General features: G+C 39.3%; 2 protein-coding genes across 2 annotated transcripts; both read right to left on the bottom strand.

Annotated features, from left to right (window-relative positions):
• Window positions 1-1,124: 1,124 nt before the first annotated feature.
• Window positions 1,125-21,567, bottom strand: LOC139925279 (cohesin subunit SA-2). The gene is made up of 34 exons (XM_071916577.2): window positions 21,374-21,567; window positions 17,718-17,844; window positions 17,454-17,532; window positions 16,972-17,130; window positions 16,556-16,652; window positions 16,379-16,455; window positions 15,984-16,188; window positions 15,727-15,878; window positions 14,936-15,009; window positions 14,522-14,645; window positions 13,660-13,758; window positions 13,107-13,186; window positions 12,524-12,631; window positions 11,481-11,589; window positions 10,555-10,672; window positions 10,248-10,351; window positions 10,066-10,158; window positions 9,844-9,933; window positions 9,529-9,732; window positions 9,358-9,428; window positions 9,047-9,134; window positions 8,836-8,916; window positions 7,943-8,035; window positions 7,641-7,815; window positions 7,336-7,475; window positions 7,143-7,244; window positions 6,300-6,448; window positions 6,042-6,170; window positions 5,716-5,924; window positions 4,886-5,114; window positions 4,626-4,736; window positions 4,314-4,440; window positions 3,659-3,736; window positions 1,125-2,977 (listed from the first exon to the last, which is right to left on the bottom strand). The coding sequence occupies exons 2-34, from the start codon at window positions 17,759-17,761 to the stop codon at window positions 2,954-2,956; spliced, it is 3,822 nt and encodes a 1,273-aa protein (XP_071772678.1). The 5' UTR covers window positions 17,762-17,844; window positions 21,374-21,567; the 3' UTR covers window positions 1,125-2,953.
• Window positions 21,568-22,931: 1,364 nt separating this feature from the next.
• epd (ependymin) lies at window positions 22,932-25,190 on the bottom strand. Its single transcript, XM_071916639.2, has 6 exons — window positions 25,061-25,190; window positions 24,787-24,818; window positions 24,514-24,651; window positions 24,206-24,392; window positions 24,014-24,095; window positions 22,932-23,361 (listed from the first exon to the last, which is right to left on the bottom strand). The coding sequence occupies exons 1-6, from the start codon at window positions 25,134-25,136 to the stop codon at window positions 23,235-23,237; spliced, it is 642 nt and encodes a 213-aa protein (XP_071772740.1). The 5' UTR covers window positions 25,137-25,190; the 3' UTR covers window positions 22,932-23,234.
• Between the last annotated feature and the right edge of the window lie 1,814 nt (window positions 25,191-27,004).

Raw genomic sequence — 27,004 nt, 5'->3', positions numbered from 1 at the left:
AGTCTTCAATGCCCTGCCCATGCTGCACACTGCTGTAATATGGGGATCACAGCCATGAGCCCATTTGCAATGGCAAATAATTCAAGTGTCTGAATCTGGCCCCCTACTGAACTCTAGGATTTGCATCAAAGTAGTAAGGAGTATTTCAAATGTTTAAGATAATGCAACTTTTCTTACAATTTGCTGTAAGTGCAGCTTCACTGATTAGGTGTGGTGTACATCAAGGTTCAATTCTTGGTCCGATGCACTTTTCTCAATGAATATTATCCCTGGGAAGATAGACTGAAATGGTAATTTAGCAAATTACTAACTATTTCACAATGAATGAAGTTAAACCATATAACTACCCTAAAATAATGCAGTGTTTCAAACTAACACCACTTTTAAAAGGTATTTTAAGTACACCCCAACTATGTTGTGAAAAATGTTCATATTAGAGTATTGAATGTCATGGTCACAGTAAAAATGAAAAAAAGATAAGTCTGGAAGAAGGAAGATATTGACGCATGTAGTGACCATGGCTCCAGCACTGGAACAAAAACTCCAAATGTTGTATTCCTGCCAAAGTACAATGGTATTTCCATTTCTTGCTCTTCACCAATAAATTTGAAATAAAAAAGGTCTGTTTAAGAAGTGAAAATGCTATAAAAATGAGACAGATGATACAGATACACTGAACTTGCAGCCAACGCTGGAAAGGTGAGGCTGGAAAGCCAGGGTGAGCACTATGGAAGTTTTACTGTGCTGATTTGTAGCCACAGATAGCAGGCTGTTAACTCTGGAAATCAAGTATTTGTGATCAAGGCTCACTTTAGGTCAAAGGGCATTTTCAGAAGTGGCTGACAAGCTGAAGAGAAAAGTGGGGAAATACATCAAACAGGAATTAAAAACAGAAGTCCTACTATAAGTTAAACTGATATCATCAGCAACATGTATAAAAATAAAATAAAATACTGTGTAAGACAGATCAAATCAAATTCTGATTGACATTATTTCTGAACATTCTCTTCACATTTTCATTCATATGTACACTTAAAAATTGGAAGTATGGATTGGCAGACATGTTCTTAAAATCATCACACAATTGTAGGGGGTTTATTCTGCTCAAAAAGTTACATCTCCAGACATAAATATAAACCATAAATGACGCAATGGACACTTTGTAAATAGAATAAAAACACAAATTTATATACACAAATATTTAAATATGTGTGTGTAAACATACAGATGTATGTACGTTTTCAGCAGTTCAATGCAAAACAAAAGATCCAAAATGAAATGATTAATGTAAATTTACAGGCAATTCTAAGATGCATTTTTCTTAACTGCCTAACATTAATAGTTAATATGTATATGATAAAGTTATAGGCCATATGATCCGTTTCCAGTTTATAGTGAGATTCTGAGCAATTTGAGATTTTGTTTCTAACTACTGTATGAATACATCTTTTTCCATAAAATCTAGGAAAGAATCTGCCAACCAGTCCAATAGAGAGGTAAAGAAATATCGCAACAATCCATTAAAAAGACAAACAAAACAATTCATGTATACCTTTAAATTAGTAGGTTAACTTCAAATAATTACATTCTATTTATTGAACCTTTCCCTAAAATTAATTTCAAATGAACAAAAACTGCAAATATAAAATGAGCACCAATTCACAATATATTACACATTTGTAATTGTATAATATACAACACTGATACTATAATGGCTGGCTAAAGACTTCTAAAATTTTGTAATTTAGAATCATTCTATAATTCTCTTATACACGCAACAGTGGTACACCAAATAAATTGGCTTTTTGAAAAAAAAAAAATCCTCTGCATACTTGCAAACATTGAGAAAAAAACCCCCCCACACCATATTCAACCCTTTTTCAAATCTTTCTTTTTAAAGAATGCATTTATGGCATTTCTGCTTTATTAGATATTATACAGTGGAGAAAAATAGTCAAGATTTAGGAGAGCAAAGAGATTATGTGTTTAAGGTTGTGAGTTAAATTTGAATGTATGACATTGTGAATGCTTGAGCTTATTCAAAATTAATTTTAAATGCAGCCGTCAATTTGTCAAATTGCACCTGGGCATTACTGGTTCACCCATTAGTTCTAGAGAGATGAAAATAAAATATAAACTGCAGGCCATATCTATAGTAACATTATAATTTCCATTACAAACGATTATTTCTGCATCTATGTGAAATAACATGATTAGAAACCATTATTTTACATCTGATTGTCATTACAAAATATCTATAAATCAAAGTCATCTATAAGGTATAAAAGCAGAACACATACATCTCTAAAAAATACCATCACAGAGAAATCTGAGGATGCCGTATATCATATTTGCGGCAAGGCCTTTCAACAGTATGAGACGCCATTTCACATTATATTTTACTGTGTACATATTTCGATATATGGCTACATGCCATGCCAAATTCTATAGTTTAAAAGTATATTGGCCACTATGTATTTACATCAGACAATTCTTGTCTACTGAATGAAAAAGGTTAAAGGTATATATTAATCATTTGAATTTCAGTCTCTTATTTTTCCTTCACCAGGCACTTGCCACGTAATGGAGAATAAGTGTCTGTATTGGCACTTTCATTCACCAAAATAACAGCTTGTTAGCATCCCACATTCACAACGATGGGTCCAGCTTACCACAAGCTAACACTGCTGACAAGTTGTTTTTAGGGCGTCTGAATAAACATAGAAACATTTCTCCTGCACTGTGACAAAAGTCTGGTGCATAAAAATAGACTCAAATTCAAATCAAGGTCTCCCTCTAAGATTAAACAAACAAGGTGTTGAAGAGGCAATCATTGGTGTCTCACAAACCATTTATAGTAGTCCATTTAGTTCCGTTCTTTACAGAGAACAGTCATCCATCTTGTCATCAAAGGACTTTGATAACACGTTCTCCTCGATGCATCCAATTCATTTCAGAACATTGAAACATTGAGAACCTGGGGAGATACAAAAAGACAGTTTGTTTTGTTAGAATTGATGATCTTTTAAATAAGGAAACCAAGGTTGTGGCACAAATTTAGCCTGGTAACAAAACATTTTTTTATGAAATGGAAATGCCTAAACTAAACTTTATGTGCCCTGTGTTGTCTATTTTGTGGAAAATATAAATAGAAAAACAGAATTTGGATTTTAAAAAAAAAAACAGCTGAGGCATCAATACAGAATAAAACAGAAATGAAGAAACTAGGCAAATAGTCGTTATTAGAGTAATATATAACAAGAAAAAAAATGGGCAAGTGAAAGAAAAAACACTTGTGGAAGTGTAAAGTTTGCCTGTCACTTGCTTTTCATAAAACTGAACAGTCTCCTTCTCGTTTGATGTCTGATTTTTTTGTCTCTGTTTTACATGAAAAAAACATGACTTGTTCATAGTTAATACACAATTCTAAGCTCTCACTAGCCTGCTGTTATCATTTGCTCCCTTTTGGTTTGTTAGAGACGATAGATGATGAGTTATAAGAAATGCAAGGTTTTCTGGTTGGCTTGATGATCCGCCACAGTTAACCAAAAAATAATTGCATGCACAAAAAACTACACAATATGAACTGTCACAATTATCTATAAAGAAAAAAACCCCGGATAACCTAATATTATTCAGAGGCGGAAAGAATCCCTACCGAATCATCCATGATGGAAGATGGATCAAAGTAGTCTGGCTTTAGTTCCGTTCTTTCTCGGCGATTCTTTGATGGTGGCTAGAAAATAACAGTTCAGTCAGAATTATGCAACACAAATGGAACCAGAAAAATGCCTTAAGGTAATGATAAAAGGGCAAATATTTTGTGCAACTTTTGCTGCCAATGGATAATGTGTATGATCGACTGAGCAATGAACAAAGAAGGCAAAAAATTTTCATAGACAATTTGAACTTAATTTTAACATTTGGTGGAATAAAATGAATCAAACTACATGAATTCATGCAATCAAATCTTTGGTTTTTACTCTGATAAGAGGACGTATTCATTAATTCCTGGTTATGTTGAAATTGTGAGTAACATCTGACTCCACAGGCAGGCGACATTAGCAGCAACACTTAGTCATTTAGCAATGTCCAAGCAGATCACTTGCATATGCACATAAATTACTTGCATCAACATCAAATTAATAAACATGTTATCAAATGTTAATTATCATTTCAACATTCATACGAATGAAGAATTTACCAGAGTAAAAGTTTATGAATTGACTCCCGCACTCATCATATGACCTCACATCATGCACTATTATTGTGAAATGTTTTGACAAATTTCAGATTTTTTTTTCTTCAATTACCAGATCAATGTCCATCGTGTCAAAATCCATGCCCTCGTTGAGGTCCTCTAAGCGGTCCTCTGATGACATCATCACATCCTCCACTATTGGCTCTTCATCATCCTCCATGAGTCCAGAGCCTCGGCGACTAAGGAACACATATGGAAGCTTGTTAATAAAAAGTGAAATAAATAAATCGTGTATTCTCACCTACTTTCTACTGGCTGGATGCTGTGCCAAACAGCAGGCAGTCAAAAATCATTAGTTAAATGCCCAGCTCTACTCCACAATTCAAACACAATCAGTGGAATCTGGAGAGCAGAGCCATCTTACATTGCTTGCTGCATGTGGTTTCTCATCTTGGTATACTGCATGCAGACCCGTTCCTGCTGCTGGTGGGCCTCTGCTTGCTGCCTTTGTGCCAACATCCAAGTAACCTGGGTGCTGTGGGACAGTGTTCAACACTTTAGAAACCGTCAAAGTGCACAGCTGCACATTGTTTCACAAAAGCAGATACCCAAGAAAGCGGCAAGATTTGCACATATTTATTTGAAAGGAAGCTACAGGGAATAGGTGTAGAAAGGTTTGGTTACTTGTAATCCATGGCAGTCTGGTGGTGGTGTTGCTGCGGGGAAGGTACGGGCTGGTGGGGATGCTGCTCTGACGGCACGGCGTACGCGTAGCTGTCCTCGGGCCTCATCTTCTTTGGATCCCTCAGCACAGTGGAGGTGAGCTGGGGCGAAGGCATCATCAGCGGCGTCTGCACGTTCTGCTCACGGTTCATCCACATTGCATCGCTGCTGCTGCAGCTGTTCTCCTCTACTGCAGAAAGCAATTCATTGTGTGACAATCCTGTGGTAGGAGATGATGTGATGAACAAGTTAAATTTGTTTTACCATATACTCTACAAATGTAATAAATGTTAGTTCTGTTTATGGAAAAATTAAATGGCAGGACGTGTACTGAAATATAAATCCAACATTAGCTGCCCTGGGACTCCCAAGGCCCCACCAATGTTCAGGCGTTTTCCACTGATCATTGACAATTGATAACAGGTGCAATTATTTCTTAAACTTTGTGACCAGAGGCACAGAAAAATATAGAAAAGAAAAAAAATCTGTACACAGCATGTTACAAGTATAACTTTCATCATATAATTTTCAGGGCAATGCAAATGAGTGATGTACCATGGATACACAAGACAGCCAATATTGCTGACTGCCGATGAACTCATATTGATGTATGTTTGCTCAAAATAAAATGTTGTGTCAAAGTAAAATATCACTTTAAGCCTGACTGTTCCTCTAACACCAGTGCAGCTGCGTGTGGCTCGTCAGTCATTACAATTAAACAAAGCAATCATTGGATATTGATGTGGCTGCTGGCTGGTGATCAGAAGATTTTGGCCAATTCAGTCGCTCACCTTCAGGCAATTTCCTCTTGCTAGTGGTGGCTGGCTTGGACTTCTTGCTCCTGATGGTGGAGCCTCGGCTGCTGATCCCGCTGATGACGGACATGGTGTCGTCGTCTCCTCCAGCCTGCAGGGAGTTCCTGTACGAGATGAGGGGGAGCCAGCAGTCCTCTCGCTGCAGGGCCATCTGAAAGGTCATGAAGCGCTCCAGGTACATGTGACTGTGGAGGTCAGAATGACAACAGTCATGATTAGGTTCTTTTCAGCGTTCATCATCAGCTCCGTCCTGACGACATCGAACACAAACCGCTGCACGCATCTTGTAACCGCCAACTTACACTGTTTTCTTGTCTTGTCGTAGCAGTTTACTGGAGAACTCGCTCAGGATATCCAAGAAGGCCAGATTGAGAGGTGGATTCCCCTCTCCTTGGGGACTGGGCTCTTTAAAAGTAAACTCAATTCCATCTCTAAAACAGTTATAGAAAGGAATAATGAATAAATGAAAAGCTTTACTTTTTTACAACACAGATGTATATCATAAAAAATAGAGCTGTATGCAAAGCTGTAAACCACAGTATCTTGGCTCAGCTACTTACTTATGTAACATGGCAATAGCCTCCCTGGTCTTCACTTGATCCAAGCCAAAAGTCAATGAGAAACGTCGGGCGAGCTCTTTTATGCTGCAGAAGGCTGATGAAGAGCGGTCAAAATTGCAGCCAAGGTCAGATAACATCTCATTGAATAGCTACAAAAGAAAAAGAAGAATATACTTGAAAATAAATTCTTCCAGATGCTTTTACAGCTGTTTCACAGAGTGGGATCATCCTAGACTAAAATGGGTTTATGAGCTGGAATGACTTCAATTAGCTTTAGCCTAGTCTAGATTTACCAAATCTGTTTTTATAATACAGCCTCTGAGGAAAGTGTGCTCTTCCTCATTTTTCAACGTGACATGAAGGCACAATGGAGCAACCTTTTGGAAAAGTGACACCTCAGAGGTTAACATTAAAGGTGGCAATTTTTGTTTTCAAGATCAACTGGTAGTGATGAATTGGCACAAAATATCTACTAATGTATCTAAAAAATGAAGCAAGGTAACAGTATAAAGTAAATGTCCCTCACGAATGAAAGTCCCCATCTGGGCCAATCAGTAACAACTATGTCACCTTGTTTTGAGCTGTAATTGTAGTTTTCTCAATGTCCAATCAGTGTCATTTTGAATGCTGGAATGCAGCAGTGAGATGCATCATTTCACTAAGTTTTGTCAAAATAGGATAAGTGGTGTCTGAGATATTGCGTGTGACACATGGATAAGTGAACAAATAATGTTGTGCATGTTTAATAGTAATGCATGTTTAATCTTGCATGTCTGTGAAAAAACAGCCCAATCTTTAGCTTTTTAGGTGTGCAAGTTTGTGTGTAGCCAGGAAGAATCTTACCTGTTGCAAGCTCAGTATGAGCGTCTTTGCACATTGTATTTTGTCAATTTGTCTTGTTTTACTCATCGTTTCCTTGATGATATCTCCATAATCGTTGTAATACTAAGGGGAGAGACAAGGAGTTCTGTTAACTGGGAACAGCAGGGCCTGCAAGAATTCTTTATGATGAATAAAAATACGATTTTGAACTTACCCTCATGTACTGCTTAAATATATCTGCTCCGGTGTTAATTTCCACGACATTGTAAACGATTAATTTGCAGTAGGCTGCTAATAGGTTCCTTCGTTTGTGCAGAGCCTCTATTTTACTGGCTTCATCATCTTGCTGCCCATCTGAGAAAGACAAAATAGGAAAAATAAAACAAACAAATCATAAATCATAGTCCATGTTTTACACAAATTTACAAATACTACAGCTGGCTGATGTCAACCTTGGCCTCCAGCCACTCTCTTGCTGCGCTGTAGCGGGTTAACATGAGAGCGGTGAGTGACTCTGACCTGTGCTGTTGTTGTCATCATCCTGGTCAATGAACACTTGGTCCAGGATGAAGTTGAGCAGCTCTGCCTGCAGAGAAGAGTCGGGGGTGTAGACCAGAGGCTCCAGCTGCTCCCGGCCTGATGACATGATTTGGTGACTGAAGATCATCAGCGAATCACACAGGATGGTGAAGGCCTGGAATAAAGCTCAACACTTTAGCATTCAAGAAAACACCGGCCACAGATATATTTTCAGTTGTGCTGAACAATTGTCATGGATCAAAGCCAGGATGAGAAGGAAAGTCCGTTCAGCATAATCCCACCTGCTCTTTGACTGTGGTGTTGACGCTGTTCAGGTAACGCTGACACATTAAGCAGAAAGCCCTCATTTGCTTTCTCAAGGTCACCATATCCCCCTAAAGGGAACAACAGTTAAGTTCAACAGTCATACAAGTGAACAAAGTAGTTAACAGTGTGGGTAGTCAAAAGTATTGGTTATCAATATTACTCCAATAACAGATTTTTAAAATGGTTTAGAAGTTGTCTAAACCTGTCAATACTTTTACTACCGAGTGTATATAACACTGTACAGCTAATGCATAACAAATGTAGTTAAACATGTTGCAAAATAGAAGACTTCATAAGGCATTAGAATCCACAAAGTTTCACATTAATTGGTGACATGGTTAATGCAGAAGGCTTTTAAATAAAGCCAGTCCCCAAAAAGGAAATATCTGGATTACACAAACCACATATAATGGAGTGTGTAGCCATTGCAAAACAAAAGCTGCTGGATTGCATTAGTGCACAGCTGAAGTTTGGATTTCCTGTCTTTTACTGCTTTTGGCAGAGGCAAGCCTCTTACTTAAATGTTCATTTTTCATGAATGATAATTTTGCCTTTACAAATGATTCTAATGCCAAGAAATGAATAAGTAATGAATACATTTTTAAATCACACAAGCTCCAAGTCCTGAGTCAGAGTGCCTGAACGCTTCACTCATTTAACCACTCAACGCAAAGGACACCCTGGATCATCTGCTTTGATTAAGCCAACAAATTTCATTTCACTGTTAGCCGGTCATAAGACATTTTCAGGACAAGTTTATTTAGTCACCACTTATTTTTTATCCACGGTTGTATATCTCATTTCACTGTGTTTCGCGAGTACTCCAAAATGCTTAACGCTGAGCCCTGACCAATATGTAAATGTATACCTTGGACGAGCTGCCTTCCGACACCTTCGCTAGATGCCACAGGATGATATAATGTGTGCACTGCATTGCATGAATCACAATCTGGGGGGGAGAAGGCAGGCAGAACAGGATGAGCAATAATGTGACAGACAGCGGTTCATATTTCTGGTTTAGCGTTTGAGGAATGTTACTGATACAGTTAGAGGAGGTTCTGCTGTTAAGGCTGTGATACCTGCTCAGGCATATCTCCGTTTTGCAGACCTGTGTTGAGTAGCTTGTAGTTGCTAGTGAAGAGATCCCATTTAGAGAGGTCATGTGCACTTCAAGGAGAAAAAAGAAGAAAAGAAAGAAAGTTCAAAAGATTACACCAAATATACAGTCTCACCAACCATAATAACAGCTAACAAACACCAATTAAAACATACAAATTACATTATTCACATATTACTTCATGCAAGAAAACCAAAACACGACTGAAATACAAAACAAGCTAACTGGAGGTTCTCCCAACTGGGTATTCAACATTCATGCTCATCGCTTTACTTGTGGAAAGCACTGATCCTCTTGAGTGTGGACAGAACCTGGTAGACATCGTCCTCATCCGGTTCTTCACCCTGACAGAGGAGACATCGCACTTCTAAAATCCTGGACATTCAACCCGGTCTCTGCACGTGTTAATGCGCTTTCACACAACTCAGGTCCTGAAGCACCTACCTCCTGCAGGAAGTCCTCCAGGAGTCTATTGAACTTGTCCACCTGCTCGTCCAGCAGCTGGGAGCGGGCGATGTCCACGCGGTTGCAGATGGTGAACTCCTCATTGCAGAGATAGTGGTAGGTGGTGGAGCAGGCCTCCAGCACCTCAGTGTCTGTGTGCTTATCCACGACCTCCCAGACTTGCCGCAGCAGAGCGTCCAAATGCTTAATGAGGACATGAAAGGTGTGGTTTATAATGCTATTTCATCATTAACACTGCATACATGTACAACGTGTAAGTTGTAGAAGTTAGAACAAATGTAATATTTCACAAACCTTTTCTAACCGACCAGTAGTGTAGATGTCAAGATCAAAGTACTTTGGTATTAGGAGCAGATTGGTCACCTTATCGACATCAACACAATACTAAACGAGCAAGAGGAAACGATAAGTACAAGGCAGTTAGAGTTGAATAGTTAGGAGTCAAACAAGTTGTCCAAATATATGAGTCAGCTCTGAGTAGGTTGTTATGTGAGTAGGGCAGAATACTGTAATCACCTTTGCCAATAACAGAGGCAACGCAACTGCAAACATCTCTGTGATTCTCGTCCGGTCGTCCAGCTGTGTTTTCTTCTCCTTTGCAGTCAGGACCTTTCACGTGCGAGAGAGCCCAGCCATGTTAATTGTGAACATGGAATTCATTACACAAAGACGTCGAGCATGCTGAGCCGAACACTCACCCTCTTCCCTGTGCCTCTGCCCACTGGAGGGTGGCATTCACTAGCCTGCCGGATGGCACACAGCATGATCTCTACCAGAGCCGTCTCCTGCCGGTCTGTCAGGGCTGGAAAACACAGAAACACACAGAAACCTATTATGACAATCTAATGAGAGAAAAGACTTTCGCCTAACTACGTGAAGCAGCTGTAACAGAAAAATGATGGTCCAGTAAGTGAAATGACTCTCGTGCATAAAGGTTCCTTTTCCTACTTTTGATTGGAGCTGAACACTAGACTTAGTGGGTGTCGGACAGTGTGGTCTCCTCACCCTCCTCCCCTGGCATGGGTTCATCCAGCAGCAGGCTGATCATGCTCTCCCAGTCTTTCAGCAGCTCTGCTGCACACTCCCACAGGCTGTCCACCAGGTAGGCTCCATGCTCATGGAGCTGGAAAACATCACATGGGATCAAATCAAGATTTAACATTTTCAAACATTTGTTCACAGTCACCATACACTGTAAGAAAGGTCCATCTTAACAAGTCATTACCTCCGCCAACAACGCAGGAAGGAGGTTATGTTTTCACTATGTTTCTTAGCAAGATATCTCAAAAAGTAACAAAGGGATTTGGATGAAATTTGGTGTATATATAGCTCTCGGCCTAAGGATCAGTTGATTACATTTTGGTGGTGATCTGGATCTGGGATTTCCACTATAAGACAATTTTTTATTTTTTAGCCATAACTATTATGCTGCGTTCATGTGCTGGTGGGGAGGTCCAACATCTGAGACTTCCAAGTCTGCTAAACAGCACTGCAGTGCTATTTTCTCGTAAAATCAAACCTAGAAGACAAACGATAAACAAATATAAACCAGTAACGAGGCTGTAGCTGTGCTAGTTGGAGAATTGAGTGCCTTCAAGTTCAGTATTGTATTTAGTCTTAAAATCTTATTTTTCTGAGCATGTGAAAAAAGGGGTGAGATAATTTCACTTGTTTCCTATGCAGTGTCACAAGCAAACAAACAAGGCAGATCCCTCCACTAGGATCAGGATAATATCACTTGATTCAAGAAAATTCTTAACACAAGATGATTTGCAATGGAAGCAAGTGGATTGTTTCACCCCACTGGCACATTTTCAATTTGTTTAAAGAAAAATAAGAGTTAAACGCTCAATGCTAGATTAAGTGACTGATTAAGATGGATATTTCTATTACAATCACCACAGGATCAACATCCAGAGGTGCCTGGCTACCTCGCTCTCCAAGAAGAAGAAGACAGTGGTCTTGATAAGGCCGCCATTGAGGCTCTGCCTGCCCCTCCTGGGCAATCCCTCTTCCTCGGGACCTCGATGGCTGAAGAGCCTTTAATCAACACAACACAAAAGGTCAAGCAATACACTCAATATAGCATAGGACTAGAAACTTTAACTTCAGCCTACGTCAGACTAGAAGACTGTTAAAGTCTTGCCCGATGAGGGCAGTTGAGACTAAACACTTGCTATCCGGTTGGGAAGCTGTTCACACTATGTGACGGGACAAAGGTGGGCCTCACACACATGAAGACACGGGATTACACACTACTAGATTCCTTCATTCAAAAATATTTTCCCATTTGTCTAGAACAGTTCACTGTAGATCCAGTGACAAAATAGGCGTTCTATTATTTCTTGCTTCATGGTAGAGAAGCTACAGTTTACATTTACAAAATACAAATGTATTATGAAGTGACATTATTATAAGAACGACACTGATGAAGATTTTTTCATGAGGCGTCTTTGACTTAATTTGTAATTGCATACTTATGTGGATTGATTCAGGCACATTTTATATGAGATTTATTTCTCCAAATAAAATTGTATAGCATATATAAACTATCTATGTGAGTGGCCGTTGTTTTTGTTAAATGTGGTTTTTCTTGTGGTTCATTGTCTTTTTCTTCCCCCTTCAGCTAAACCGGTAAAGCTCAGATTTCAGTCTTGGTGAGTCTTGGACCGCTTCACACTACATAAACTGCCAGACTGGGCCGAACAAAATCAAACACGTTTGAAAAAATCTTGCCGGGCTCTGACTGGTCTGCAGTTGTCGGGAGGGCCAAATTCTCCTGTCTTAAGCCTGTTCACACTACAGGATAATCTGTGCCGAGGGTCCGTCAGGCTTAGAATTGATACTAAAATCGTCCAGTGTGACCTAGCCTTTAAGATATCTTACAACATGTTGGATCAATGAAATCCAATTTCAGTCCTAACGGCTCAGTTGCACTTCTTGATAAGTTTTCAACCTGCAATAAAACTCTTACTTCTTGAAGAGAAACTCTCCTGCCGCTACAGCTATGGGTCGATGGGCTGAGTAGACCAGATGATAGACACTCTCACAGTCCTCCGCTGTCAGAACCTCATCACTGCTTCTGTTGGATGACATTGACACATTCTTAGTGATAAAGGTCAGTCGATTCAAATGAATCACTGACAAAGGTGACCATTTGATATATGGAACTAAATCTTAAGGTGTCCTGATGTAAAAACATAATGGTGATGATGGTTTAAAATATTCTCAGGGAAGCTTTCAGGATCAGAGAGAAAATATAATTTTTGAGAACTGACTTTGCAAATTTAATAAAAGCTACAATATGCAACTAAACATCGTCATCTCGACTATGAGCAAAAATGACGTCATCCATGAGCACTAATGGGCAGGAATAATTTGGCTAAATTGTGCCAAAATATATGAAATCCCAATCTTTAGAGAAATTTACTATACTGTTGTCTTTAATGACTACAATGACTTTAGATTCATAGGACGCGGCTACATAAAACGTGATCAGTTGTAGAATGATGCCATTCAAGAGAAATATGATGTCTTTTACAGGAAAGGTTACTCACTGTAAGACGAGCGTCAGGAGTTTAATGGCTTGCACTGCAACATCATATTCCTTGTCCAGAGTCATAGACACAATGCGGTCCTGTCAATGAGAGTAAGTTTAAGTCATGGATATCCTGATCGTAGACCTCACTCTTTTAAAAAAAAAAATGTATTTTCCATAACATTTGCTGTAATATGGTGTAAGGATATATTTTATTTCAAAAGCCTATCATTGCTATTTATTTATTTGCATAAAGAGGCAACATTTGAGCAAAATATACAGTATATAGAATATCTATATGCAATCTATACGTAGATGTAATTTTTGGCCATAGTTGAAATTAGAGGGTCATCAGCACTTGAGGGATCCAGTCAAATGCTTTTCTGAATAACACATTCTACATGCTCATTTCTGTGACTTTGAGATGAAGAGCTTATCAAATATGTTATTACAAGAAGATCAAAAGTTTCCAATGACAATTTTGTGCCATGTGTTCTCCATAGCTCCATAAGTCTTCCAGGATGCACAAGAAGCCAGTAAGTAGGAGTGAGGTGATGCGGCTGCCGGCTCACCTTGAAGCGGCTGGTGAAGAGCTCCAGTCTGGTGTTGAGCTCTCTGCTGTAGTACAGGCCTTGCAGGGCGGTCAGGCACTTCAGCCGCACCTCGCCTTGCTGGAGTCACAGTAGCAAGACATTAAATATTTGAACGCCAACACTCAATTATCACATCTGCTATTATCCCGATACTGAGAATGTTCATTATTACCCTTGACTACAGACAAGATACAATGACAGTAAATTATTGCCATGTTAACTAGAGTTGTAATAGCTCCAATCTAAAGATTAAATGAACTACATCAGCACTTGTTTTTCTATAATTATCCCTCTGCCAAAACAATTTACTGGTCTTAGACATGAGGAGGATTGGACTACATAATGCACAGACTAACATTAAGTCCTCCTACAGTGAAGGCTTCTGGTGGTTTTATGCTGATGTGGCCAAACTAAACCAAAATATTAAAAATAAATTCTGATCTCTGCCTCTGATGATATGTCCACCTCATTTCAAAGGTACTTAAGTCTTGCAGTATGTCGTCTTCATTCCCTATGAAATTGTTCTAACACAATCTGTGTCTCAATGGTATATTGACTTGTATGCGAAAAACATTGTTTACCCGTACAACAACAATGGAGGATGACTAAATATTCACCCCAGCAAGTTCAGCTGTGAGATTAAATTTGCATTGACTGACTGTTTTTCTCTTCAGTAGTAAAACACTGTCACCAAGATCAAGACCCAGCTCTCTCACTGGTAATCAGAAGACCAAAATCATGCTATGAAGCACTCAAACACAGAGTCACCATCAATATAGGAAACCTTTTGGCTGCTGTCTGAATTCTTTTATACAACACTCAGTGTTATCATTTGGCTCACCTTGTCATGCATTGTCCAGCCAACATACTTCAGGTAGCTGTCATTGAGAAAGGCATCACTGTACAACTTCATCCATACTCCAATCTCCTCAATGCAAATAGCTCGGATTTCAGCAATGGCATCACTGGCAAACAAGGAGATTGGACCAAGAATAAGAGTCATGAAGCCCACATTGTGTAAAGGTGTTGACAGAAATGTTCAGAGTAGCAACCTACTCAAAACTTGTCGGGTCTCAAATTAAAAGCATGTAGAGTCATATTAGTGTTGACACAAATTTTACACAAGAGGGCGCCAAAACACCAAAAATCAGCACTGAAAGGCCCTGTTTTGTTGTGACAGACTGTCGTAGCATGGAAGGAACCACAATGAAATCTGACAGTCAACGTGTGTAAGTCAATCAAGGATTTTATGTACCGATATCTGTGAACAAACACTCCTTTGAAAATGGCATTCATCATGTTTTCAATTTCATCTTGATTTTCTTGAAGCTGAAAAATAATAACAAAACACAAAAAGTGGTTATTCTTCACATAATCTACATAAAAAAAGAGCCTGACAAATGTTGCTCGTTCTGCCCAAACAAAAAAAAACCCACGACTTTCAGGAGGTTTTATGGGTGTTCGGTTGTGAGTTGCATTCAAGCAGCCAATCAAGGGATGTTAAGAGAAAGTTGCAGTATTAGCTACAGAATTTGTTGATTGTTGTCATACTTTAAGGGAACGAGGCAGCACAGTTGGATGAAAAACATGAAGAATATGTATGAATGTATGTTCCCTGAAAAGCTCTATTTTTAATGGCTAATATTATATTTTGCTTATTTATTTTTCCTCACAAACACGAGTTACATAGACATAGGAATACTGATAGTCAGTGGACAGTGGAGGGTCTGAATACACAGCAACACACACTCACACACACACACACACACACACACTGATAAATGGGAGTGGACGGGATTCATTTTCTAACATGTTGGTTAATTGATGATTCATTTCTTGTTACATGCTTTGGCAATATTGTTTGTTTTTAAACTGTCATGCCAATAAAGCACATTGAATTGAACTGAAGTGTTGAAGACACAGACAATACATGCTCGAGGAAGACATTTTATTGTGTTCATTTAATCAGTTGGAGCGTTAGCTTTCCAAAGCGCGGTGGCGGTGGATGACTGTCACAAGCAACAGGCAACGTAACATTCCTCTCACCTCTTTACGCTTCTGCAACAGCAGCTCCAACCTATCGTTGGCCCTTTTCCCTATGACCTTGTTCCTTTCCGCCTCATACTGTCTCTGCGTGTTGTCCATGTTGATGCTCAGGTTCAGCGCGACGTTCACCAAGGCCGTCATCAACTTCATGGCTGACAAAGACGACAAAGGTCAGTGGCACAGCGGAAGGCTAGCGGACAGTAACAGCGTGAGCGTGCAGAGAAGCGGGGGACAGGAACGCACACACGGGAACTGACCTGCTAGCGTGCTCGTATGTCGAAACGCCCGGACCTGCGAGTCAGACAGGCCAGTGAGCAGCGAGATGACCGTGTCCATCATGTACTCGTCGTAGATGATGCTGTACTGACACTGCCGCACCAGGACCCCGATGAACTCACAGAAGCTTAGCCTGAACTTCTTCCACTGTGGCCCTGACATGGTTAACGGATAGTCACCGCTGTCCTGTTTGAGGAGTAAAGAGAGATGCCTGATTCAGGTCAGGAGAATCGCGATTGTTTTACACTGTTCATTTCCCTTCACGACTCTCAAGCTGGGATCTGGCAACTGCACAGATTCCTGTTCGTCCATTTCTGTTGAATTTTGGTGTAAAAATAGGTTATGTCAAATAATATCCCAACACAGCATACAGCACCTCATCAAACTCCTCCGTCATTTTTCGGATGATCTCGGAGTTCTGCATATTTCTGAACATCTCCGCACTCACAGCACCTAGGAGAAGAATGACACATGGGAAGCAAAGTTCAGCATATTCATTTAGCTTTAGACATCCAAAATGCAACATCTAAGACACACCATCTGAGATACGAACCTTTACAACCAGAGCACTGAATGAAGAAGTTGATTAAGTCCAAGAGAGCGATGTCTCTGTCATGTTTGTATGCCTCAATCCAGTCATCAACAACAGACTAGAAAATAAAACATGAGCCACAAGACATTTTACTACATAGATAGCATAGTCATCTATTCCCAATCCAACTTGCACATTAGACGTCACAGGAGCGTATAGCTGTCCCAACACCAGTCCTGTGTTTTACTTTTAGGAAGACTCACAAACAGTTATGATTAACTTGATCTAACCCCAAAACTGCTAAATGAATATGAATAAATGCAACCTGCAAATTTGATCATGACCCTAACCCTATTCCCATAGCTACTGTACCAGTCAAATATTTTCATAACTACGACACAAGTCCAAATCTCTTTACCAAACTAGTGTGCACCTACCTGTGTGGCACTCTTTCCCATTTTAACCACCTCAAACAGAGTCATATTCTCCATCCCATTCTCCTGACGATGGCCGTTCACCCAGCCGAGGCCCGAGAGCTTCCCTCCTCCCCCGCCTTTGGCCTTGTCTCCAAAGGCCTTCTTTCCTTTCTTGGCTGCCTATCGGGGAGGAAGATACCACAAGTGCCACCGTATTTAAGTACATCATAAATCTGAACATTGTACATATGCATTAGTGAATATTCTATCCAGTTACAGAAAAGTACAGAACCATCATAGTGTGCAATCAAATTTTTTTTAGAGACATTTGATGCCAATGGTGCTGTTTGTATTGACGTTTTTTTAATTTGCTGAACAAATACAGTGGCTACATAACATCAAAATGTCTTATCTGAAACAGAAACATCACACGTCCCAAGCAAATTCTTTGGAAAAGTCTTTGATTATAGAGCTTCTTAAGATATCATGTTTTAAAAACATACCGTTCCTTTTCCTGTCTTTGCATTTTTGCCATCAGGATCCTCAAGGTCAGTATCTGAAGATAACTGGGAGTCGGCCTCTCTGTGCACAACAGAAAGTCATCACAACCAAAACACAGACTTCAATCATTGCACAGCCATTTACAAATCACACATAGGTTGCTAAAGGTGGCATGTTGGTATACATATAAATGCAAAAAATGTTCAAAGACAGAGGTTTAGGTTTTCTTCAAGCATGCTAATAATTTAGTGTAGACCATTGCTTACTGAGGAAATTGAAAATCTGTTTGCAAATCTTGCGCTGCTATCATTTCTTTAACATTTTCTGGATCTGCTTGAGTAAGTGCTTCCACTGCTCTGGACCCCAAGCAAGAAGTTCACTCTTCAGTTATACCTGGAACAAAAGACAATTCAGATGAAGAGTTTGTTTGTTAATGATTAGGCGGCGTTGGCTAAATTAAGTCATTAACAAACCAGGATACATCTCACATAGAGCTCAGCTCCAAGACCTCAAGCAGTCAAGAGCAGGGCAGGAAGCTGACAGGTTTGTTTCTTCTGCCAGGAACAGTGGGTCAGACCCAATGATGCACCGTATCAGATGCTATCAGCCCTAAAAAGCCTATGTGATATGAATGAAGGATGAACCTAAACCCACGCACTTGCACAATGCAGTTGGATGACTCTATATATTTCTATTATTAAAGCCAAGATAAAAGATGACATTTGCTATGGCCCATCTAAGAACCCTTCAGCAAAGTTTTTTAACAATCACAGCATTGTTGGGAAAGCACTGCACATTATATGAGTCATATATTTATGCAGACAACACAATGAAGTCCTGAATTTCCATTCATACGGCTGAGTTGAGGGTCCTAATAGATCTATAGCATTTAGGCTGAGAGAATATAATAATTGCGAGCTTGGTAGCTGTTTGCTGCCATATGGTGGCTTGTGACATTTTGCTCTCTAATTCAGCATTTTCGAGCGTTGGCATGTTTAGAGCTTTCCCCAACAACCTAGTGTTTGTTAAAGGCTTCGCTGTGGTGTACTTCGCTCAGCCAGAGCACTGACTCACCTCCCCTCTCCCTTCTACAAGTCTGCACCTGGTTTTGACACAGACAACTTGCAAAAAGAGTATCAAAAGTCCAAAAGCACAGATTTAATGTGTTGTGATGTTATAATCTCTGATTAGAGACGTTGTAATCACTGAGATGTAGCTGTATTTTAAAAATGTATTCAAGTGCAAAAACACAATAGTTTGCAACTATTACATTTGTTCACAAATGAACATTTTATGAACAACTGAACATTTGAGAATGTTTTCTGTGGGTTAAAACTTTACACACAGTTTTACAGAGGTTTTCACTGACTACAAATTTCAAAACTTTTCAAAAACAATTTCAAATCTACATGTTCTCAGATGTTTTGAGTCTCATTTATCCTCATACATCCCATGAAAAACAGCTAGCAAGTCTGCTACAGTTCAAAATAACTGCTGTAGTTGCCATCAGCTGTTTAGAGGCTACTAATCATGACATGCTACATAAGAGTATTGACATTTTTCAACGTCTATGAAAATCTTGCTTTAGTGTTTAACTGCACAGATAATTGTCAGCCTGTAAATCAACACTTTTCTGTTTGGAGGGTCCCAGTAGAGGGGCCTAAGTTCCTGGATAAATCCTGCTTTAATTAAACCCAAAGGAGCAGGATCCCTGGAACGAAGTTCAAACACCAGGTTTGGACACAGTAGAAAGGGGGCAAATGATAAAAATAACAGATTCAGTACAGAACAGGTACCGATTCAGTACAGTCAAGCACATATAGCTTTGTTCTGAATACGAGAGGAGAATTGTGGTCATTGTGTGAAAATGTGCAGCTAGGGTGTAGATATTCACAGTTCGTTAAATTTTCTCAATTACACAAATTGTATTTACGTATTAATGAAATGCTCAATAAAGAACCGGGAACATTATTTTTTGCTACACACCGTGCTGAAGTTTGGTTAGACACAGGCATAGAGAGAAAAATGTCTCAACCCTCACTGACTGACAGATCTGAATTTGTCTCGACAAACAAATTGTGCAGAGCAACTGAGAGGCTGGTGGTTTTCTAAAAGTATAATTTACAATTTACTATGGACCAGTACAACATTGGTGCTGAAAGACCAAAACAACAATGTACAACTCAATCTCTGCTGGCACAAATGGGGTATGGCAGCATTCATAAAGATATAGAAACAAATAGTAATGAATTAATACTAGTCATTTTCTGGGCTGACAACAGTAAACAATGCATTACTATCTATGAATGATTGCTAAATCATATTCATGCCCGAGTTATCAGTTTGATCATGATTTCTATACATCATAATTTTTTATATATTTAGGCTACTAAACAATTAGGCATTTGTTTGCAAAAGATAAGTTAAATATGATTAACTATGTCACTATTTCTAGCAAGTATTAATAACTTTTTAACTGATCATAATTGAATGAATTGCAAAATTAGTAGTAATATTTTTTCAGATTTGATAGATAATTGATATTTTTTCTGGTACTTATAAAATTGCACGCATTAAATAATCTGAAACATGAGCAGAATTTGGTGATTTTTCACTGGGCACGTGAGAAAATGTGTGTATGGTGTTAAAATTGAACCCACCCTTCCATGAATAGGCCTGGTAAAATGAAATCGAAACAAACCAAACCATGTGAGTGTGCTGCGCTGTGTGGTGTGGACTCCTCAAGGTTTGCAGACGCGCTGCACATTTTGAAGGTGGAGCGAGGGAAGTGATTCATTGGGAAGAAACTGGCTGAAGTTGGGCCTATAAACGGGTGTTCATTTGATAGGCAGCCAAACCAATAGTAGCAACAGGGAACGAGATAGCCATGGTAACGGCAGCCGCAGTGTGTTAGCGTTAGCAATATTATACTATGTATGCTTTTTGATGCAGAGCTATGATATTAAATTGGGATTAAGTTAACTGGTGGAAGTACACTGATTTTGGATGACAGTCAACTTCTCAGACATAACGTAGGCTAAACTACTATACATGACACTAGTATGCAACTGTATCAATACAACAAATACAGTGAGTTAAGGTGTTTCAAGAGTACAATAGTCTCTGAAGCCGTCTGTACTTGATTTGCACAATCGGAGGCTCCTAAAAACCAGGGTAAAGACGAAAAGTTTGGCTTGTTTTGAACTGCCACCTAAGATGGCGAGGGGCATGACTTCTGACTTTGAGGACGCTAGGTGGGAATGCGTGCTAGGTGTATGCGCCATAATATGCCTTCTTGGTCTAGTACTTTGGTATCCATATAAATATTCATGACAGGTCACTCGTCGTGGGCTCTACTCGGTTTGTCAAGACAACAGTACTTCGACCAAAACGGGTCGGATCCTGACACGCGCAGTTGTACACTTCCGAACTACAAACACAACTACAAACGTTCCCAGGGCTTGTGATTCCTATCCACTCTCATCTCTTCTCTGCGTACCCTCTTTGCTATGACAGACAAGCAGCTCTCTTGCTAGTGTTAGCTAATGTTAACGATATGTGTTAGCCGAGTTAGAGTTAACCTGAGAAAATGTCACTAACTACATGTTTTATTCGTGACGAACTATCGCTAAGGTTGTGGTGTACTGCAGCTATGCTGTTAATATTGATACGTTGTCAGCGTTAGTTGCTTGCTAAGCTAACGTTAGCTCCAGCTAAAACCAGCTAACAAGACCACTAAGTTACCTAGCGCTCACAGTAGGTTGCTATTAAGCACGTTAACGTTATTTCAGTAAAGTGTCGTAGTTAGATCTCTAGATCGATGGCTCTGGTTAACGTTAACATCAGGTGTTTGGCTGGTTAACCAGAATAGCGACATCAATGACAAACTGCCTGAATGTTAATCCGCCATTTTACAACTTACCTCGTTTTAAATCAAATACGGACTGAAACCATTCATTAATAATCCAGACGTTGCTGACCTGGCAAAGGTGGTACGCTCATTAATTTTCAACATAAACTGACATTTCCCTATCTAAAAATGTTCTTTATCTAGTTTTATTTGCTAGCTAACGTTGAAAAGCTCCTTGATTGCTAACATAGCAAGGCTCAGTTTGTATTTTCGTTGTGCATGCAGCACATACACCACCTGTCGGTAGCATGGTGCACTGTCTGCAAGAGCGGCGATATCCTATCGGTCTCATTGCAAGGAATTGCTGTGTTGTCCAGCTGATCACAGCTTTACTAACAGGTTCTACCAAACACGAGAGTTGAGAAATCAACACTCACCATTTAGACCCTAATTTTACTGACTCATTGGTGTGTCTACTTTAAGCAAAGACAGCCAATCCTGATATCCACTGTGGTCTCTCAGTGAGTGGAGAGGTAGATTATACAGTAGGTGTAGTAAAATAGATAAGATATAAAACCCACAAATAAAATTACAAATGGATGTCTACATTTGGAATGTGGATTAGATGGAAATCTATAACTGGGAGGCAAGTTCTTCCAAACTAGAAAACATTATCACCCTGAAGTGACCTTTGTAAGGAATTGTAACTAAGTGAAATCAATGCAGCAGTCAGCCTATTTCATAGAAAGAGCAGGTCACCGTAATGTTTTATCCACTCAGTGTATGTTACACCAATGCAGTGTTGTGCTGAATAAAAAGGTGCTGACTGAAATGATGTCATGAGGCAAACAACCAAACAAAAATCAATTGGCCTATACTATTAGAAAACCACTTTTTCCCCTTTTAAGAGCCTATCCTCATGTAACTACATCAGTTTGAGGCTCTTTACAATGATGTAGGCTATACTACAAATTTACATCTTAAAGGTTTATGTCAGGTTAAAAATGTGGGTGAACTCAAATCAAAAGGTGTACACGTGTCATCACAGGTTCACCCTCTGCTACATCCCTATGGTGTAAGGCAAATAAATTCTATGATAGGCATCATCACCTTTGTGCTATCAAATCATTTTACGATTTAATTTTTATTTTGGAACAGAACTCTTCACACTCTTTCCCAAAGCTAGAAACCAGAGATCCTTGTTAAATTCTGTGATGTGATCCAGGCAAAAAAAAAAAATGGAGCTGCTTCACCGATAAGGAATTGGAGACTGACTGTAGAATCATAGTATCCAGGTGTGGATTCATAGCGCTCATTGTAGTGTTAACAGGTAAAGTCACACTGGGCACTGGTATGGTGTCGTGTCCACAGTCAGTCTCCCATTCAGCATCAGTGGATCAGCTCTGAAATGTGTGGCTCTTTTGTTTCTAGCCTACGGTGAAACTTGGACACATTTACAAATTCAAACTCAACTGTGCAAGATCATTGGAATAACTTGTGAATTATATTTTCCTGTTAATGTTTTGTCAACATCATCAGGCCAATAATCTCACCAATCATGATGAGCTGAGATAGGCTAAGTACAAAATCAAAGTACACCTTCAACAGCTTTAACATTTTATTGTTCCATTAATTATATCTTACATGTTTTGTAAGCAGTACCAACTTGAAAAGCCGCCAACTGTTGTTAGTAATTATGACTAATTCTATAATCCATGTCATGTCTCCTTCATTTACATCAAAATGTAGCCTATGACCCATTCAAAGCCATCTGTTCATAGGGGAGTGGAAGATCAAACAAGGTGAGAATATGATGCAGTGCAGGTATCATGCAGAACACTCGAGTCACACACGAGAAGGAGAGAAATGTCTAGAGTTTTGGCTGGCCACACTTGGATAAGGGGTTGGATTTTCTCTGTCGGCGAGGCTCCTTCTAGATGAACAGATTGACGAAGCTGTTTACTGTCCCTTCAGGCGTCTCCTCCACAGGCTCTCCCTCGCAAAAGGAAGGCAGGGTGAGGAGGTCCGGGTCCTTGATCTCGGTTTCAATTTGCAGGTTGCTGTGAGAAAAAGTGACACAAAAAATGACATGGACGTTTTGCTCACACAGAGAGGACAGTCACCACCGGGGCTGGGGCCTTTCATGGACTGAATTGAGAATGCATCGTAAATTGCAATTCAGTTCCTGGAGTTGGAATTGGAATTGGAATGTCACCCAAGGAAACAGAATGTGAATTGAATTGGAATGACAGGAAACAGAATTGAATTCCATTAAATTCCACTTCTGAGAGAGGCTGTCTTGACTTGTTAAACATTATAAATCAAACATGAAACAAATAAAAGACAGTTAAACAAATCAAATACATTCAATCGTGTGTATTATGATTACATGTTCTGCATCAAATACCGCCTGAAAGGTTCCTTTAACATTTTATGATATTCAGTATTGATAATACACGTAATCTCAGATATGTGGTAAGAAAAACAAAAACATGGAATTTCACAGAATTTCATTGAATTCAACTTATTGAAATTGCAAATTAATTCACATTCTGTTTCCTGCAGGTTTTTTGAATTGATCAATTCATTCATGAATTGACCCCAACCCTGGTCACCACCACCCGTGTCTCTTAGAGGGAATGTTTTGCGGCAACCAACAGATATTGGAAAGTTCCAAAAAAACTGCTCTAGGCGGATCATGAAATCACCAACCTGAACAGGATCGTTGTTGAATCAAGAAAGTGGAGAGAGCTCACAGGCAAGCATCCCATGGTTGAAGAAATAGAGTAATGTGCTGAAAAAAACACAGACACAGACTTCAGAATGCCATCAGTGTACACTTTCTATAACTTGGTCCAAAAAATCCAAGTGTAGGCCTGTTATTTTTTATAGTGTCTATCTCACCTTTTGTTTCTGGCACTGTCCCTAGCCATACATTGACCTTCAGTCCTTCCCCTTCAATGGATGCACTTCCTATAGTTATCGTAGACATCGACTTGGCATCGGAGGGGATTTCCAGAGGGTTGTGGACTGATTGCAGAGATTTCTTCTCACAGCTCTGGTTTTTGCTGTCGATCTCGTAGAATACCCCCTGTCAGATGGAACAGTGACACAACAGCACTGATTCAAAACACAAAAGCGCAAAATGACTTGGTTCAGCTTGAAATGTGACATATATATATTTTTTTTTAAAAGTGACAATTCACTGTTACCTCTTCAAAAAACATCAGCACATCCAGAGTCAGTGAAGTGTTAAAGGCTTCGGTCTCATTTGATCTGAATCGTAGTTTCTTGGCCAGAGAATCATACGTGTATACACCAATGGCTTTAATGTCACCCTTTAGATTCATCTGGTTTCATTGAAAACATAAATTGAGAGAGAAAGAGAGAGGGTTTAATTTTACGGAAAAAAAAAAAAAAAAAGTTCCAATCCTGGTGGCATAAAAAGTACCAGAAGGTGTATTGGTTAATTTGGGGAAACTCACCACTGACATTTGTCCTGTCATATTGGGTGAATCTGAAAGACAACAATATCAGTTAGAGGGGTTTTCATAGGTAAATACACATGGCAATACCAAAAACACAGAGATTAGACATAATAAGGTAACTAAGGCATTTTGCTGTAGTCTCAAATAGGAAAACTAGTCAACTAACAGAATACAGTGTTTGGTTAGTAACAAACCAACCTAACAGATAGGTAATACATAATTAAATATCAGAAACATGTACTACATAAATAATCAGACTAAGCATTCTTACGGCAAGGCTGGTGGTGGTCTGCAAGGGTGGTGGCAGTCAAACACATAGAGACGAAGAGCGTGACAGCTGCATACATTTTTCTTGAGCAGAGGGAGTCACAAACAGAGGCTACAAATCCGAGATGGCAAACAAAACCCTAAGCGCATCTAGCTTTCAGTGGAGTTAGTGCTGCTTTTATAGGGTGTGTATTTGTGCAGTCAAGAGGTGCTGCGTAAAACTAACCAGGACGGTAAGACATGCCGACTCCATGCAGAATCCCCTGGACTCCAAACACCAAGCACCTGTATAAACACTCTTGTTATTTCTTAGCAAGTGGTAACCCACACAGTATTATTATAATCAATTTGGCCTTTTCTGATTGTGTCATTGTCCTCAAATGCTTTAATGCAATGTGTATCTCTGTCTGCTATGAACTGTCCAATGCACTTTTCAGTGTGGAATATTATCCATAAGCAAAGGGGCAAGTGGGGATGATTATGGGGGATAATCAAAGTTCTAGTAGAGTAAATAGACTTAAGTTATTAGTTTTACCTTTATTTAAGCAGGTGGCAATTGAGAAGTTTCTCATTTACAATGGTGACATGGCCAAGAGGTAGGCCTATAAATTACAACAAATCACAGGGAGAGAGCAGAGACAGGGAGACTCTTATTATCATATAGTGCATAATAACAAGTGCAGCATACAACCATAAAAAAACACTAGGAACGCTTGTTTGAGAAATGACAGGACAAATGGCTGACTCATCATTTTGAGAGATCACAAACCAATTGCTCCAAGAGTTTTTGATAGATTGGCAGGAGTTGCCAGTGTAGAATGCCATGGAATTCAATGGAGAACTAAAGCATTTCTTTCAGAATCACACCATGAAGCTGTTTTTATGAAGCTGTCTGATGGACTGAAGAGTCTTGGTTAATGATGAATCAGGCAGACCTCTAAAAACCCTGACCTTTTCTTTTGCAAAATTGATCCAAGCTAAATAGAAGGCCTGTGGTTTTTATACTGGGTCAACTGTACAAGCCAGATCAGGAATATGTTACGACAGCTGCTCTCTGTTTACCACGGCCCCAAGAGCCACAAGAATAGTTTGATCTTCACATCAATATGTTCCTGTCTTGTCAATGTTTTGCGCTTTCAAGCAAACAGCTCCATATGTCCTGTAGGATAAGTGACATGCATAGCAGTAACTTGCTTATCTCTCTATGTGCTGCATCTCTTTTGACCTGTCATTCCCTCTGTCATTACTGCGGTCAATCAAACTTTTACACATCTTATCTACCGCACCTGTTCCCTTGTATCCCAGTGGTGGATTATGAAAACAAGAGTATTTAGGTTTTTGAGGAAAATTATTGTTCGTCTAAAGATCATCAGAATCTTCACATTTGTATAGTTTGGACCAAATAAATTGATGGCAAACAATGAGAAAACATTTTATGTGTACATAAAGGCATTTTTTTTTATTATTCAGTTGCTATTTTGTGGAATTCTACCTGACCTAATTAACCATGCATCTTACCCAACTTCAGATAACACTTGCAGATCTTTACCCTAATTTTAAACTTCTTGTGGTTTTTGTTTGTTGGCCCATATTTGGTCAACAAGCAGGTTCTCCTTTGGAATCTAAAAGGCCCTATTGCGTTCAAACCAAAGGACTGTTGCAACTTTGTCAATAGCAAAAATTCAGCTTGTATCTTAGGCAACAACAACACACACTCCAAGCTGCAGCGTTTTTCCAAGACAGATCCTTTGGATAAAAACACCCAGGGAAGACTGAAAATGGATGTTGTCACACCTCAGCTATTTGTGGTTTAGAAAAATCAGAGTGTGATCCTTCTTAAATGTTTTCCCTTTCAAGATATATTTGTTATGTATCATTTATTGTGATTATAATTTTCAAAGCTATTGCTGTCAAGCCCATTGACTTTGCATTGCATTGTTTAGATCGA

Source organism: Centroberyx gerrardi, chromosome 11 (assembly GCF_048128805.1).
Source record: "Centroberyx gerrardi isolate f3 chromosome 11, fCenGer3.hap1.cur.20231027, whole genome shotgun sequence".
Lineage (NCBI taxonomy): Eukaryota > Metazoa > Chordata > Actinopteri > Beryciformes > Berycidae > Centroberyx > Centroberyx gerrardi.
This window is presented reverse-complemented; position numbering and strand designations above follow the sequence as displayed.